General features: G+C 58.3%; 3 protein-coding genes and 1 pseudogene across 3 annotated transcripts in view; 2 read left to right on the forward strand and 2 right to left on the reverse strand.

Annotated features, from left to right (window-relative positions):
* The window catches only part of LOC126938621 (eukaryotic translation initiation factor 1), a 1120764-nt gene that overhangs the window by 1044224 nt on the left and 60229 nt on the right, over positions 1-16311 (forward strand). The gene's annotated exons all lie outside the window — the stretch shown is intronic.
* The window catches only part of CNP (2',3'-cyclic nucleotide 3' phosphodiesterase), a 736460-nt gene that overhangs the window by 371792 nt on the left and 348357 nt on the right, over positions 1-16311 (forward strand). The window lies entirely within an intron of this gene.
* Positions 3241-8473, reverse strand: KRT17 (keratin 17). The gene is made up of 8 exons (XM_050762768.1): positions 7885-8473; positions 6753-6835; positions 6164-6320; positions 5397-5558; positions 4770-4895; positions 4463-4683; positions 4341-4363; positions 3241-3488 (listed from the first exon to the last, which is right to left on the reverse strand). Exons 1-8 carry the CDS (start codon positions 8314-8316, stop codon positions 3394-3396), a joined length of 1299 nt encoding a protein of 432 aa, XP_050618725.1. The 5' UTR covers positions 8317-8473; the 3' UTR covers positions 3241-3393.
* LOC126938554 (keratin, type I cytoskeletal 42-like) lies at positions 10144-14364 on the reverse strand (annotated as a pseudogene).

Below are 16311 nucleotides of genomic sequence, written 5' to 3' on the forward strand. Positions count from 1 at the left end.
CTTCGAAGAACTTATCATTTGACCCTGGAGGGAAAACTAACAGTGGAAAATATAGAACCTGGCCAGGAGCCCTGGGGTGCTGGGCTTGCCTGCCACGCCCACACCACAGGAGGCAACTGGGGTAGGCCTTGCCCCCCTGAGCCTAAGCAGTAGAGGAGGGAGCTGCCCTCCTGGCGTTGACCTCTGGAAGGGTCCTAGCAGAGAGAGGCACCAGCAGGGCCTCAGAGGATCTGAGCTGACAGAGGAGTAAGAGGTGTTTCCTCTGCACCAGTGATGCACACCTGCCCCAAGGTGACCAAAGCCAGGACCACTAAGCCTGGTGAGCACAGAGAAGCCTGGTGAGCACAGAGAAGCCCAGTGGGCATCCTCCAGGCAGAGGATTCCTCCCCGTGCCCTGCCTCCTCCTTCCCTCCTTCGTCCTGCCCATGTCAAGCATGAGGCATGAGATCATGGCATACCTGAGGCGGCCGGGAAACACCATTGGCCAATACCACACCTTGACTTGCAGTGATTCTCCAACCAGACAGATCCTCAGAGTCCCCATGAAGATTCGCAGCCCTTCTCCGACTCCCGCATCAGCACCGCTCAGGACAAGCCTGCTGGTGGGGCTGTTTTACAAGCTCCCCAGCCAGCTCAGGCTGGGCAGGCAGGAGGCAGCTTAGGGGGTTGAGAGGAGGGCAGAGAAGCTGAGGGGAGAGAGGGGGCTGCTGCAGGGCCCCCAGCCCCGGCTGGACAAGCCAGAGCCACAGGCTTCAGGGCAGGAGGAAGGAAAAGTAGAGCCCCACCGAGCCAGGACAGAGCAGCCTGGAATCGGGGCAAGCAAGGGCGAAAGCTTGGGCAGGACATTCAGCCCCTCTGAGTCTCAGTTTCCTTCTCTGGGAAATGGCATATTAGGAGATTAGAGGTCAAATAAATAAAGCACCTGGCAAAGGCTGGTGGCTAGAGTTATGTTTATCAGCAGGTGTTTATAAAGCACCTACTAAGTGCCTGGCACTGTGCTGGACACTCAGACTCAAAGATCAAGACAGAGAAGCCCTGGAGACATAGTCTTCTGGGGAAGAAGGTGGTAAAGACAATCCCAATACACTAATGTCAGGTCACAATGGGGTGCTGGGGCGCTGCAGAGAAACAGAGGCAGCAGGGTCCCTGGGAGAGAAGAAATGTCCAGGCCCAAGCTCTGCCCCTGTGGCGGCTCCCGGGATCTGGGGAAATCTGTGGGTGCCAGGCCCACCTCCGGGGATCCTCTCCCCTCCTGCACATTTGATGCCCCCCTTCTGAAGGTGGGGCTGTCACAGCCCCACTTTGTGAAGAGGGGCTTCTTCCCCAGCAGAGGGGCACAGTCTGGGGCTGTCTCTGGTCCTCCCCACACTCTGACCCCTCCTCACTCGCGCCATCGGTAATTGTGGACCCCAGGATCTACAGGAGGGAGAGAGAGCCCCGCCTGGAGCCTGAGGTGGGGCAGGAGGTGGGGCTCGGCTCCTCTTCCCAGCATGGAAGCCGGGCCCACTCCCCTCCCATGCCTGTCTCCATTATTGACCCCCCAGGCTCCAGGACAAGGGCTGAGTCACTGTTCCTTGGAGCCTCAGTGTCCCCATCCACACAACGAGGCGCCTTCCCCCAGATCCTCCCTGTTTCCTGGGACTATTCAGATAAATGAAGTCACCCTCCAGAATGAGCCATCTGCAGCCCAGGGCTGGTTCTTCTGGTTGTGGCAGGATGTGTGGTGGGGGCCTGGTGCAAGCAGTGCCTCCCTCCTTCCCTCCATGGCGCCACATTTGCTGCCAGACAGCAGGGAGACGTCAGCCTCTGACGGAGCAGAGCCTGCCCTTGCTTTGAGTCGTGCAGATGCTGCTGCAGGCGCAAGTCCCCGACTCCAGGAAGCCATCTCCCCTGCAGAGAGAAACACTCTCCCGGGATGTCGTAGCTCCGAAGTCCAGGGAGGGCCTGTGACCAGCCCAAAGTCGCCCATACTCCAGTGGTCAGTACCCACCCCCATCCCTGGCCTCTGCCAGTCCTGAATCCCCAGCAACCCAGGCTCAGAGGGCTCTGGCCACTCCCATTCTCCTCGGGCCTGGGCCCCACCCCCAGCCTCCAGGCACCAGGAGAGAGAGAGTGTTTGGGGGCCCTGGTCTGATGACACCCCAGGTCCAGCAGTGATGAGGTGGAGGCACCCTCCTCCTACTAACCCCCTGTTTGAAGAAAACCAGGAAAGCAGGCCGTCCTGCCTGGCAGTTTCCGGATTTACTAGAAGGAAGATTTCCAGGTGTCAGGCTCACCTCCCACAGACTGTTCCCCACAGCCACGTTTGCTGCCAACAGCAAGAGCTGGGGCTGGTGCTCAGAGGGTGCCAGGAGTGGCTGGAGCAGGACTGTTCCTCCTCCTTTTCCTAGGAGGCAGTTTCTACCCTCCCTCATGCCACCCCTGTCCCTAGTGGGGAACCAAAGAGGGTCCAGACCGCCAGGGAGAGTGGCACTGCTCCCTGGGCACAGCCACCCCATCTGCAGTGCCCCCCGCTCTGCCCCGTCCCCATCCTGAGCAACAGCTGACTACGTGAGGAAACATTCCTGAGAGAGGCCCCATCCTTTCTCCCACACCTGCCGGGGGTCCGCAGCCTTCCCTGCAAACACCCGCCTCCCGCTCACATTCCCAGGGCAGAGGCAATGGGAGCCCCTCTTGGGGATTTCCTGAAACTCACACAGGAGTCTGGGACCCAACCACCCAGGCTGCCTTCCCCACCCACCCTCCCTTTGTGCTTATCCCAGCCCTTGCCCACCTCCTGCCCCATCTAGGGGGATGGCACAGCCCGCAGGACCGGGAGGAGCAAACTGATTGAGTGAGTCATCTCTGAGGATTCAGGCTCCCATACCTGAGATCTTCCCATCCATTTATGGATGAGAAAGCAAGACTCAGTGAGGAGAAGTGACTGCCTAACTTCCGGAGGTCACAGAGCTACTCACAGGGCAAGCAGAGGCCACCTAGGACCACACCTGATACACCGACTCCACCCTGGGTCTAGCGCAGCCTGGACCACCCCCTGAAAATCTTCAGCCCTTGGGAGATGCGAGCACCCCCTCCAAACTCTCCCCAGACTTACTCTTTATGCTGGTCTAAGCTGACCCCTGACCTGCCAGTCAACAACAGTGGGTATCTAAGCACCATCTCCCCTCACCCTCACTCCTTCCCATTTCATCCTTTTGTCCCTAGTGCCCACTTCAGGGGCCAGAACAAGAACACATTTCATAGCTGAGTCAACAAGCTTTATTGTCATCAGGCAGAGAAGCATGGGGAAGGGACTGAAGCAGGGGGCTGAGGCTGGAAAGGCCGGAGACTTCAGGGCAGATGGGGCGGCTGCCTCCCTGCCTCCTGGGGGGCTGGCCAGGGGGAGCTGAGTCCTCAGCGGGTGGTCTGGTGGACCTGCTCGCGGGAGGAGATGACCTTGCCATCCTGGACCTCTTCCACAATGGTACGCACCTGACGGGTGGTCACCGCTGCAGGAGAAGAAGGCGCTTGAAAGTGGGTAGGGACCAGGAGACCCTCGCTAGCCCAATAGCCCTCATGGACAGGAGCCGGCTCTCTCCCTCATCCTCCCCCAGGTACTGTGAGTGCCTCCACTGGCACTTCGAGGTCACACTACACACACATCCCTTCTGTCCCTGCCACCGCCTCCCTTCCATCCCATCCCTCTGCCGGTGGCCCTGTGTGAGTCTTGCCTCCCTAGATGGGTTATTTGATTCTGACCCAGTGTGTCCTGCCAGGGAGGAGCCATGTAGACTCCATGCAATCCATCTCCATTTCTCTGCAGTCTCCAGGACATAGATTTGCTCCTATCTCCCCCATCAGACTGGGATCGCCAAGACAAAAGCCAGGCCCCTATCTCCTCCATTAGACTAGGAACCCTGGGGCTAGGATCATATCTTCTTCCTCAGACTGGAATTTGGAGGACAAGGACCATGTCCCTATCTCCCATCAGGCCAGAGTCCCCAGAGACAGGACTGCTTTTGCTCATCCGAAAGTTGTCAAGAGCAAAGATCATGAGACCATGTTCCTGTCTTCCTACCAGATGACAATCTCCAGAGCTGGGACCTGTCTCCTCCATCAGACTAGGATCTCCAAGGTAAGGACCAGTTTCCTACTCCACCCCCATCAGACCAGACAGTGTCTCTCTCGTTTGATCTTTTCCTGAGTATCAATCCTCAGTGCTAATGGATCACTTCTCCCACCCCTGCTGAGGGACAGCCATCAACTCCTGGAGCTCCTGGGGACCCTGCCCCGGCAATGTGCAGGTGGGCTGCCTGTCCCATGCACCCAGTCCCCAGGGTCTCAGCCACCAAGATGCTTACGTTCTTTCTTGTACTGAGTCAGGCTGAAATAAAAAAAAAAAAAAGAGGAAATTAGATGTGGGTCTGAGAGCCCCACCCCTGCCAAGAGGCCCCCAGCCCTGACCCCAGGCGCCCCCACTCACTGGGCATCCTCGCCCTCCAGCAGGCGGCGGTAGGTGGCGATCTCCTGCTCCAGCCGCGTCTTCACGTCCAGCAGGATCTTGTACTCCTGGTTCTGCTGCTCCATCTCGCAGCGAAGCTGGGCCAGCTGCTCCTCCACGCTGCCGATGAGTCCCTGGATCTGGGACAGCTGCACGCAGTAGCGGTTCTCTGTCTCCGCCAGGCTGCCCTCCAGGGATGCTTTCTGCAGGAGGGCAGGAAGACCAGGGGTCAGTGAGGGTGGCCAGTGCCCTCTTCTGGGCCCACCCCCATGCACAGGACTGTTCCTACCATGCTGAGCTGGGACTGCAGCTCGATCTCCAAGGCCTGCATGGTGCGCCGGAGCTCCGAGATCTCGCTCTTGCCGCTCTGCACTAGCTCGCTGTTGGTGGCCACCTCGCGGTTCAGCTCCTCTGTCTGCAGACGGGACACAGGACAGGGCAGTGTGAGCCTAGATCCCTCTCCCGAGTCAGGCCTCCTCCTAAATCTAACTGTGGAGAGAGTGGTGCCTTCTCACCAGCTTCCCACATCCCAAAGCCCAGAAACATGCCATTTGAAATGTTAACTTTTTATGGTTAATCCCTGCGTGTGGGAGGCACAAACCGGAAACTTGAGAACCAGCCAGAACATGTAGCCTGGCTCTTGGTGCTAGTTTCTGACTTCTTGAGGGAAAGGTGGGGACTCCCAGGGTCTTTACCCTCTGCCTTTATTCTGTGGGGGCTCCCTATCTCCCCGCCATCCCCCAGATCCCAGCTTGAGCTCAGCTCCAGGTCCATTGATGCAGCGGGTGATCCTGTGATCCATGCAGCTTACTGAGGAGGGGGCACCTCCAAGACACCTGGCCGTGGCTTACTGTCAGTGCTAAGGCCCCCGAGCTCCAGCCCCTAAGAGAGACCTCTGGCCTGCAGCAGCCCCCACCTTGCTGAAGAACCAATCCTCGGCATCCTTGCGGTTCTTCTCTGCCATCTTCTCATACTGGTCACGCATCTCGTTCAGGATGCGGCTCAGGTCCACACCTGGGGCAGCGTCCATCTCCACATTGATCTCACCGCCCACCTGGCCTCGCAGGGCGTTCATCTCCTATGGAAAAACGGGATGTGGGTGTGCACATCTGCACCCATCCTGACCTCTCACTCCCAAGCCTTCCCCACAAGGGGACCCCACTCCCCACAAGGACCCTTCCTTTGTTCTCCCTCTGCTCTATCTGACCCTCTAAATGATTTTTATTCATCTGCTCAGTATTATCTCCACCATCAGACTCTATCTCCCCCATTAGACCAAGGGCTCTCCAAACTAAAATCTAATTATTAGACCTAGGCCCCAAAAATTTCCACTCTAATTTCCAAGCTTCTCTGTAGATGTTCAGCTTTGAGAGTTTGAAATGGAACAAGAAGGAGACTTCCTTACTTATCCCCTGCCCTCGTGAGGTGGGCCAGGGCAGGTAGAGGGAGCCTCTGAGGGCCCCTAGGAGGTTCCCTGGGTACAGAGAAGCCGTGTAGTACAAAGAGGAGTCTACCCTGCACGCTGGACCCCAAGGATCAGGGCTCTGCAGACGGGGAAGCCCTCTAAGGTGACTAATCCCATGCGCCTGCTCTGCTCTCTCCCACGGCCTCAGCCATGGCCCAGCCCCAGGGCTCTGCCACCCACTCCTCAGCCTCTTTGACCTTCTGCCCCAGCCACCTCACCTCCTCGTGGTTCTTCTTCAGGTAGGCCAGCTCCTCCTTGAGGTTCTCAATCTGCATCTCCAGGTCAGCTCTGGCCAGGGTCAGCTCATCCAGCACCCTGCGCAGGCCATTGATGTCGGCCTCCACGCTCAGGCGCAGGGCCTGCTCTGTCTCAAACCTGCCGTGGGAATCACAGACTTCAGCCCAGGCTGCTTGGACCTGCAGGTCCAGGTCCTGGCTGCTCACCTGCCTTCATTTTGCTAGGACTCTAAGGGGTTGGAAGGGCTGATGAGAAGGTCGAGTGGAAACAAATTCCAGTCCTGGGGCCCGGGGACCATCACAGGGCCAGATCCCACGCCCACCAGCTTCCTTACTTCTCTACGCCTCCCACCTCCCCTCCCTCTCTTCTATTCCCTGCCTAAGCCCAGCAACCTTCAGAACTGGCTGCCTTCCCTGCATCCTGGACTAAGGAGTGGGGCTCCTAGCACCGCCCCACCCTGAGCTCCTGGGCCTTGCCACAAGCAACCGAGGAGTCCTGGGGTCAGGAGGGATACCCCGAGATCCTCCCTGAGCTGGCCCGGACTGCCCAAGCCCACTGGCCAGGACTCACTTGGTGCGGAAGTCATCAGCAGCCAGACGGGCATTGTCGATCTGCAACAGGATGTTGGCATTGTCCACGGTGGCTGTGAGGATCTGAGGAGATGGGAGAGTAGTCAGGTCATTGGATGGGGGTGGCTGAGCCCACACCAGCATTCTGAGCATATCCTCCTGCCTGGGGGCCTCTCTTCCCTCGCAGTCCCTTCCTTGCCCTGTGCTGTATTATTGGCAGAGGAGGGGCAAGCAGGAGTCTGAGGGGCTGAAAGGTGCCTCTTCTTCCCCCGCTACTCAGTACCTGCCTCCCCCACCAGACCCCCATGCCAGGCTCAGCCTTAAAGGAGAAGAGACAGCTGGCTGGGAGTATGAGGCAACCAGAAAAGAATGGGAAAACGTCCCCAGGCAGAAGCTGTCCCAGAATTCTAGAACAAGGGAGGGGATGTGGGCAATCCCCTCGTTTCACAGCCAGCTAGAGGGTGCCCCTGACAGGCTTCCCCAAAAGGAGGCTAAAGGAGCCCTCACCAAAGAGTGGTTCCAGATCAGAAGTCAGGATCCCTCCTAATCCCTAATCCTGGGCTCCAGCCAGCAGCCCCGCCCCCTGGGGTTTGCTGAGCCCGTCTTAAGGGACAGCAGGAGGAAAGAAGAAGCCAGAAAAATCCCCAAATAAGGCACATCAGAGGCCTTCCCCACCCTGAGGTCCCGCCCCACAGGGACCTCCCCCCGCAGCAGGTGCTATCAGGAGCTCACTCAGACACCCCCACTCCACATCACCCAAAACCCCCTCCTGCTGACCCCTGCTCCAAAGGAGCAAGACACCACGCATCCAGCGGCCCAGGGGCCCAGCCCTCCCTCTGCATCCTCCTGCCTCATCCTACAACCTCTCCAGGTAGAGGAGCTCCACGAGGGAGAAACTGAGGCTCCAAGGGGCTCCACGAGGCCTGTTTGTTCGTGACTCAGCCTGCTGCCCTCAGAAAAGGGGGATGTGGGCCACACAGGGGCCCCAAGGCAGGTTCCCAGAAGCTAAGCCACAGCCAAACCACCCTTGGCTCCCTGAGGCCCTGTGGCTGGACTCCAGGCCTTTGGCCAGGGCAGGAATTGGGGGGAAGAAGTCATGCCCCCCGGAGACCCCTCCCACCGGCAGGCCTTACCTTGTTCTGCAGCTCCTCGATCGTCCTGTGGTACTGGCTGTAGTCACGGGCGGGCCCCGGGGCCTGCCTCTGGTACCAATCACGGATCTTCACCTCCAGCTCAGTGTTGGCCTCCTCCAGGGCGCGCACCTTGTCCAGGTAGGAGGCCAGGCGGTCATTGAGGTTCTGCATGGTGGCCTTCTCACCTCCGGCCAGCAGCCCATCAACGCCCCCAAAGCTGCTGCCATAGCCACCGCCAGAACCAAAGCTGTAGCAGCTGGAGTAGCTGCTACCTCCGAGGGCGCTGCCCAGGCCTCCAGCAGATCCCAGCCTGCAGGAGCCGGCACCCAGGCCGCCAGACAGCCGACAGGAGGTGCGGGATGAGCCGCCCCCCAGGCCGGAGGAGCCCTTGATGGAGCTGGAGGAGGTGAACTGGCGGATGGTGGTGGTCATGGTGGCAGCGGCAGGAGGCAGGCACACAGGAGAAGGGCTGGAGAGGAGAGGGGCCCCAAGGTGTGTAGGGCTGCCAGGGTTTGCCCGCTTCCTTTATAGGCCACCAAGTGGGCGTAGCGATTACAACAGGCTTGCTCCTCTGTTTCCATTCCCCTGGGCTTTCATCACCACTGGCCACCTGCCAGCTTCCAGGTGGCTGGGGGCCCCCTCCCCGCCCATCATCAGGAATTTGCCTCATTTCTCCAAATCCTCATGCTGGGTGCCGTGCGTGTGCGTGTGCGTGCCTCTGGTCTCAGGCCCGTCACCTGTGATTCAGGCGGGCCCTCCAGCTATGCTTTCCCATGACCTAATACGGAGAAGAGCAGAAGGCAGGACGTCACCGTCCCCAGGCCCTCCCAGGCAGCCACCACCCCAGCCCGGCCCGCCTCAACCCTGTCTGGTGGGGAAATGGGTTGCAGTGTCAGGTGACCCCCCTGAAGTTGCTGTCTTTCACCCCACACTGCTCCACCCACGGTGCTGGCCCGGGGCTGGGTGCTGAAGAGACAGAGGGGACTGAGAGCCTATCCTGCCTTGGAAACGGAGCCCAAACCCACCAGGCCCACCTCACAGCACAGAAATGCCACCAAGCCTCGGAGACCAACCCACGTCGCAGATAAAGAAATTGGGGCTCCAGAGGGGTGCAGTGTCCACACTGGCCCCTTCAGAAAAGCACTCTAGGGGCTAGAGTTCCATCCAGTCAGCTTCTGACCCTGCCCCATCCCGAGAAGCCCTTGCTAACCCAGTCTCCTCATGTAGACCTTTCCCCAGGTTTACACCCCAGGGCTGGGGTGGGTAAACAGGGGCTCAGCTATAGGATGGGGAAATGGTGGGCAGTGCTAAGACAGGATCTAAACCAACTGAGAGGGGGATGCCCCCTTCCACTCCCCTCACCCTTTTGTACCCCAAGAGACCTCAGGGTCAGATGAGGGGCACTTATCTCAGGTCTCAGCCCACAGGAAACCTAAAGTATATTGCCCAAGAAGAGGCTTTTACTGAGACCCCAGCCAGCCCCCTCCCCACTCCAGGCTCCCCAAAATGTGGCTCCTCAGGTGTGCCATGTGCCCCACCCCACAGCCCCACCCTTCCCTGCCCACCACCCCAAACCCGACCCTGGGTCCCAGGGTCCCTCCAGGCCCGCTGGGTGGAATGTGGTCATATTTCAGACTGCCGATGGCTTCTACTTCCCAGACAGGCCCAGACAGCCCCGCCAGCAGCTGAAAGAGATTCCTCAATAGCCCAGTGGCTGCCAAGCCACCAAAGCAAACAGGACGCCCCCCACGCATACACGCACAGCGGCCACCCCACCCCACACACACACCCCAAGCTGGGCAGAGCCGGTCTGGTTTCCTGGGCTGGCTGCGTCGCTGCCACCCCCTCTCACTCATCAATGCCCTGGACCACTCCTTCAGAAGTCCCTCCCCACCGAGCCCCTCTCTTTCTGCTCTCGAACGCGCCCCGGGCTGAGGCAGGGAGTGCTCCCCAACAGGCGTGGTCCTTGGAAAGTCTGTGTGGCCGTCCCAGGGACCAGCCACAGGTGACAGGGACTCAGGGGCTGATTCTTAGAAACTTTTCCCAATACAAGGGGCTGTCCCATCCCTCCACCCTTAATCCTTCCGCCTCCTCCTGTCTCATCTTCCCAGGAGTCCCAGGCCTGGATGGAGTGGGCAGCACAGATTGGCAGGTGACAAGCCGATACCCAAACACTCAGTAAATTCTCCACCTCCCCCAGTCCCTCAGCCCACACTGCCCCAAACCAATGAATAGACCAGATCACACGAGGCATTGAACTTGGGGCAAAGCTTTAATAGCAGGCACTGGACAAACCCAGGAGGCCTCCTCAGTGTGGGGCTACAGGAAGCAGATACAGAAAGACCACAGGCCATGGACCGGGGCCCAGTCGGACACTCGGGGCATGGCAGCGTCATGCTGGAGCTGGAGCTGAGGGCTGTGCCGTGGCCCGTGAGGTGGGGCTGTCACAGGCAGAAAGGGGCCTCGGTGGTGGAGAGTTGGATCTGCTCACAGAAGGAGGCCACCTCTCCAACCTGGACTTCCACCACGATGGCACAGCTGGTGGCTGGTCACTGTGGCTGCAGGCGATGGAGGCGGGGGGGCGCAGGGAACATCAGGCAGGAGCTCTTCCCCCTACCTGTCCCCCAGTCTGTGTTCCCCCCAGTCTCACACACAGAAGGGTCCTCAGCCTCTCCCCTGCCTTGGGGTCCACACAGCAGGACAGGGCAGCTTCTTACCTTCCCGGGTGGGCTGTGAGGCCAGGGACAAGGAGTACTGAGTGGCCAGCCTGCAGGGAGAGAAGCACCCATCAGCCCGGGGATGCCAGCCAGCCCAGGCCCCTGCAAGCACTGCTGGGGAGAAGCAGGCCCTGGCAGAAGAGGTTCCCCCAAATTGGTGAAAAATGGCAGCTGGGAATGCACAGAAATCAGCACAGGCCCAGGAATGAAAGGGCAGGGGCCCCGCGCAGCGGGAAGAAGAAAAAGAAACAGCACAGCGTAGGCCTGGCAGCACTGTGTGACTACTCACCAGGAATTTACAAGGAGAAGCAGAGCAAGTGGCTTTTCCATATCCCAGAGGACCCAACAAATAAACGCAATTAAAGCAGGAGACACTGTGGTTAGACTATAGATGGACTTCACCATTTTCGGGGAGCAAAAAGCTGCAACGTGTGACTAAGCATGGAGACTCCAGAACACTCCCAACGGCAGGCCTGATCACCCTTCCCGACTGCAAACCTGACCACCGCCCACCTTGCTCCTCACCCTGTGGCTGATGGTATCACCACTCACACAGTCATCGGAACCAGAAACCCAGGGCCATCAATGCCCACTCCTTCATGTGTTCACCTGACACTTACTGAGTCCTGACTGTGAGCCACGCTCACCCCAAGATCCAGGCATGCAGTCCTGCTGTTTTGAGCTATAGCCTCTCTTCTGTGTGTACCACCTTCCTTCCCCTGCCCCCCACGCAGGACTTCTCTGGCCAGACTCCCTGCTCCCGCCCCCGATGCATCTCTCTGGCCCCAGCCTGACCCCTCTGATCCATTTCTCCCTCTGCAGCCAGAGTGAATGTTCTAAAATATCTTGATGTTCATTCCCTTCCTCTGCTCCAAATCCCTCCATGGCTCCCCATTGCCTACGTGATCTAGTCCAGATGCTTTAACTTGGCATTCAAGGCTCCTCAGTCAGACTCCAGCCTGCATCCTCAGTTTCACCTCCTGCAAACCCCCACAGGTTCCCACGTTCACACCTCCTGGACTTCGCTGGTGCTCAGACACCAACTTCTCCCTGGGTGAAGCGGGCCCCCAGCCCACCCCAGCAGGTACCCAGGTGCACACTCACTGGGCGTCCTCAACCTCCAGCAAGCGGCGGTAGGTGGCAACCTCCTGCTCCAGCCATGTCTTCACATCCAGAAGGACCTGGTGCTCGTGGTCCTCGTGTCACAGCAGAGCTCGCATAGCTGCTACTCCATGCTTCTGATGAGCCCCTGCAACTGGGCCAGCTGGGTCTCGTAACATACCTCCGTCTCCACCAGGCTGCCCTCCAGCGATGCTTTCAGTGGGCCAAGAGATAGGTAGTGCGATGAGATGGACCTGGGACGCTTCTCCACGGCAGAGCACTAGAGAGGAGCCCCTACTGTACGGGGCTGTGGGTGCTGCCGGCACAGTGGGGTGGCAATGCACCCAGCCACTGAGTGTGAAGGGACAGGCTGGGTGGGGACTCTGGTTCTCCAAGCTGGGGTCTACAAGGCTGGGCTCACCCTGGGGTGACAGCTACAGGGTGGGGAGGGGACAGAGGCCCTACCTGGCTGAGCTGGGACAGTTCAGGTTCTGCACAGAGCTGTAGAGCTCCATATCTCTGTCCTGCCGCTCTGTAGGGCCTCTGTGTTGGTGGCCACCTCGCAGTTCAGCCCCTCTCTCTGGAAGACAGAGTGGGCCACAGGGGAGTAAGGAGGCTTTCAGAAGTGGGGCACAGGAAAGGGGCTGCTCCGAACCCTCACTTCCCAGAACCATCCCCTAGCCCTTCCCTGGCCTCTGTGGGGCCCCAAAGGCACCTGCGCACAGAGACCCTCTGCACCCACACTGGAACTTGGAGGATCTCAGCCTGCTGGGCGGTCATTTGCATTTCTTACTCCTACCGAACTGCAGCACCTCAAAGACAGGCACTGGGTGTTATTCTTTTGTGCCTGTTGCTGTCCCTAGGACACCGGAGACACTTAGCCTGTGCTTGCCAAGGGTATGTATATGTATTCAAACACACACATCTTGTAAACAGCTGTGGTGGAAACCCAAGACCAGGCTTGTAGAGACCTGGATCTATTTTGCAGGCCACAGTGAAAGGCTGTGTGAGCATGAGTCCTCTCTGAGCCTCACATTTTACATCTAAAACATGAGGGGCTGGTCCAACTGGTTTCCAAAAGTCCTTCCAACTGGGACGGCCTGTGGATCTGCCAGTGTTCCAGCTGCACCAGCATGCAGCACATGTGCCCACACGTGTGCACACCTGCTTACACACGGCCACCCACCACGCTGAAGAACCAGCCCTCGGCATCCTTGCAGCTCTTCTCCACCAATTTCTTGTCCTGGTCACACATCTCATTCAGGATGCAGCTCAGGTTCACTCCAGGCACAGTGTCCATCTTCACACTGACATCCTCGTGCACCTGACCTCAAAGGGCGTTCATTTCCTGGGCAGAGAGTACAGCAGGAGCTCACCCAAGGCCATCCTGAGGAAAGACCCTGGGACCTGCCTTCTCTACCTCGAGGAGACAGGTACAGATGACAGACAGACAGACAGACAGACACAGATAGGCCAACAGCTCCTCACCCTGAAGGTGGAGGTGGATGCTGTCACTTCTCAAACATACAGGGCTATGAGTATCAGCAACCTCCCCCAACACACACCGTGACTCGGGACTGGACTTCACCCATCCCCAACAAGTGCTAAGCCCCGAGAGATGACAACCCCCCAGCACGGCGGAGGATGACCACGGGCGACCTCACTCCCTGCCCTGACCTTGCCCCCACCACCAACCCCACAGCACAGGCATGCAGAAAGCAACACTGGTGTCACCGCGCCAGGCCCCGTTAGCAAATGTTAATCTGCTGGAGGAAAGCAATAGTATAACCAGCCTCAAAGCCAGGGGGAAACCCCGTCCGGGTGTCCCGCTTCTCGGGGAGTAGGCTCCCCCAGCTCAGAGCAGCACGGAGCTCGGCAGAGAAGGAAGCCACAGGACAGGGCGTGTAAGGCCTCCTGACTGCCCCAGCAGAACCTTGGCTCTCTATCCTTGGGTTGAGCCTTGGAGTCCCTGGGACCTAGAGCCTTCTGGAAAGGAGAGGCAGGAGAGGGGGCAGAGAGGTGGAGTGGATACGAGTCCAGCAGACCTGAAGGAGGGTCCCTGTGCAGCCGTAGATAAATCCCTTAACCTCTCTGAGCCTCAGTTTCTTCACGGGTCAAAAGGAGGAAAGAGTATCTGTCTCCCACCTGCAGTATCAGCTGAGATAATGGCTCTGAGCCATTTGCAGTGCTGGGCAGAAGTTCCTTGTTTTCATGACTATCACTATTATAATTAATTATAATAATTAGCATTGTGTGTTCTTACACTGACTTACTCATTAGTTAGTTAACTTCAGTGAGCTGAGCCTCAAGGGACAAATGAAGTCTATTTGGGAAGAGAGGCTCCTCCAGGCCTCACTCAGGGTCCTCTGAGGGTCAGGGCTGGGCATCCATAAGAGATGGGAACTGGACTGAAAACATGGCCCGGCCCAGGGAGGTTCTGGGCCCCAGCCTCGCTTGCTTCCAGGTGAATTTCTGCTGCGTTCCCTGAGCTGACCTCACCTCCTCATGGTTCTTCTTCAGGTAGACCAGGTCCTCCTTGAGGTTCTCAATCTGCATCTCCAGGTTGGCTCCGGCCAGGGTCAGCTTGTCCAGTCCCTGGGGCAGCTCCAGAGACCCAGCCTCACTTGGTGCAGAAGTCATCGGCAGCCAGCTGGGCATCATCCACCTGCAGCCAGCACGAAGCTGGAATGACCGATCACAGCCACCGGGATCTGGGAGAGACATGGGCTCCATGAGCAAATGCCCTTGGCAGCCTCCAGGAGACCCTCCAACACCCTTCTTGCAGCCTTTTCGGAAATAAGCCAGGGTGAGGGTGATGAGAGTGCCCGTAGTCTTCTCTGAGCACCCTCCTGGGAATTTCTGGGACCCAGCCAAGGCCCTCAGGGGGTTAAAGGATGATGGGGGTAGGATGCCCAGGCATGGGTAAACACGGATGCCAGGAGAGAGACCCTTATGCAGCTGTCTGCCACCATGGGGGTCATGGCTGCCTAGGCCTCACTCCCTCTTTCCCAACTAAATTCACCTCTAGGTTCAGCTGCCACCTCCTCCAGAAAGCCCTCCTGGATTCCCTTTCTGCATCTCTTTTCTGGGTCATACCTCCTTCCTTCTCCAGGTTGTGAATTTATACCTATTTCTATGACTTTTTTGGTTATTTCCTCCTCCACTGGACTGTGAGCTCCAGGGAGACAAGGCCATATCTGTTTCCTTCTCTTTGGAATCCCCAGCCCTGGGCACAGTGCCCTGGCCCAGAGTTGGCCCCGAGGGTTCGTTAGTTTAATTAAGTGATTCGTTAATTAATTAATGAGGTTATGACTGGCCTCACCTCAAACCTAGGGCAAAGCTTTCTTTTCCCACAAGGTCATCTGGGCGGTTTCAATGCAAACACGGAGGGAGGGGCCCAGAAGAAGCATAAGGTTGGTTGTGATTACTGCTGCTGTTGTTGGCATAGTTGGAAATGCCCAAGAGGGGTTCCAATTGAGGTCATGGGCATGCACCAAAGAGTGAGGCCCCTCCAGCAACCCAGAAGTGAAGGTGACACATGTGCGTGTAGAATCTGGAATTTGCTGAGGCTCAGGGCTGACCACCCAAGGCCTCAGAGGGAGAAGCCCCAGGACACACTAGTAGCCCCCACAGGCTCATCCTGTGCAACCCCTCCCAGACCCTACTCGAGGCCCTAAGTTCTGTGAAGTGACCCTGGGTCAGGCTGAGCCGAGGGCCAGTTTGTTCCCAGCACCCCCTCCTCTGCCTCAGTGGGCCCATCTGCATCTGGCAGAGACCCACCCAGCCCCCATCTCCTTGCTCAGGAGGCTTTGGGGGCACAGCAAGGGGTGGTGATGAGGCGCTGGCTGGTCCCAACATCAGGAGCACTGACTCACCAGGGTTTCCCTGGGTTCCCCGCTGCCAGGACCAACCCCAATATCTGATCTGGCACTGCCAGTATCTCTGCTTCCAAGGGGAAATTGCAGGAATTCCCACCTAGTGGAGGTCCCGGGCAGGAACAGACAAAGCCCCTCGTAGGCAGCACCAGGCCTGGCTCTCCACCCAGGAAACTGAGCAGGCCTAACCTGACTCCCGCCTGGCTCCCCGGTCCCCCTGGTCCCCCTGCCTCCCCTGGCTCCCTTGGCCCCCCTGGCCACTGTACTCATCGGTTGCACCCCTCACCTGGCACTGGTGGCATTGCTCTGTAGGACCCTCCAGGGCAGGGTTTGTGCAGAAGACAAAGTGGCCATGTTTACAGAATGCCAAAGCCATGTTCTCAGAGGTCATGAGAGAGAGTGTGTATGTATGTGTGTGTGGGGGTGGGGGGTGTGGTGTGTGATGTGTGTGTGGTGTGTGTGGTGTGTGATGTGTGTGTGGTGTGTGTGGTGTGTGTGGTGTGTGATGTGTGTGTGGTGTGTGGTATGTGGTGTGTCATGTTTATATGTATGTGGTGTGTGTGGGGGGTATGTGGTATGCATGTGGTGTGTGTGTATATGTGGTGTGTGTGGTGTGAATGTGTGAGATCTGCATGTATTGTGTGTGTGGTGTGTATATATGTGCGTGTGGTGTGTGTGGTGTGTGGTATGTGGGTGGTTGTGGGTACATGTGTGTATGGTGTGTGTAGTGTGTA

Source organism: Macaca thibetana, chromosome 16, assembly GCF_024542745.1.
Source record: "Macaca thibetana thibetana isolate TM-01 chromosome 16, ASM2454274v1, whole genome shotgun sequence".
In the NCBI taxonomy this organism is placed as follows: Eukaryota; Metazoa; Chordata; class Mammalia; order Primates; family Cercopithecidae; genus Macaca; species Macaca thibetana.

What these genes read in the sequence shown, in the direction of transcription:
- KRT17 (XM_050762768.1), bottom strand. Translation starts at nt 8,316, where the DNA reads ATGACCACCACCATCCGCCAGTTCACCTCCTCCAGCTCCATCAAGGGC. An exon ending in TGAAGAAGAACCACGAGGAG is followed by an intron (nt 5,559 to 6,163) that starts GTGAGGTGGCTG and finishes GTTTTTCCATAG; the next exon opens with GAGATGAACGCCCTGCGAGG. An exon ending in TGCAGTCCCAGCTCAGCATG is followed by an intron (nt 4,684 to 4,769) that starts GTAGGAACAGTC and finishes GCCCTCCTGCAG; the next exon opens with AAAGCATCCCTGGAGGGCAG.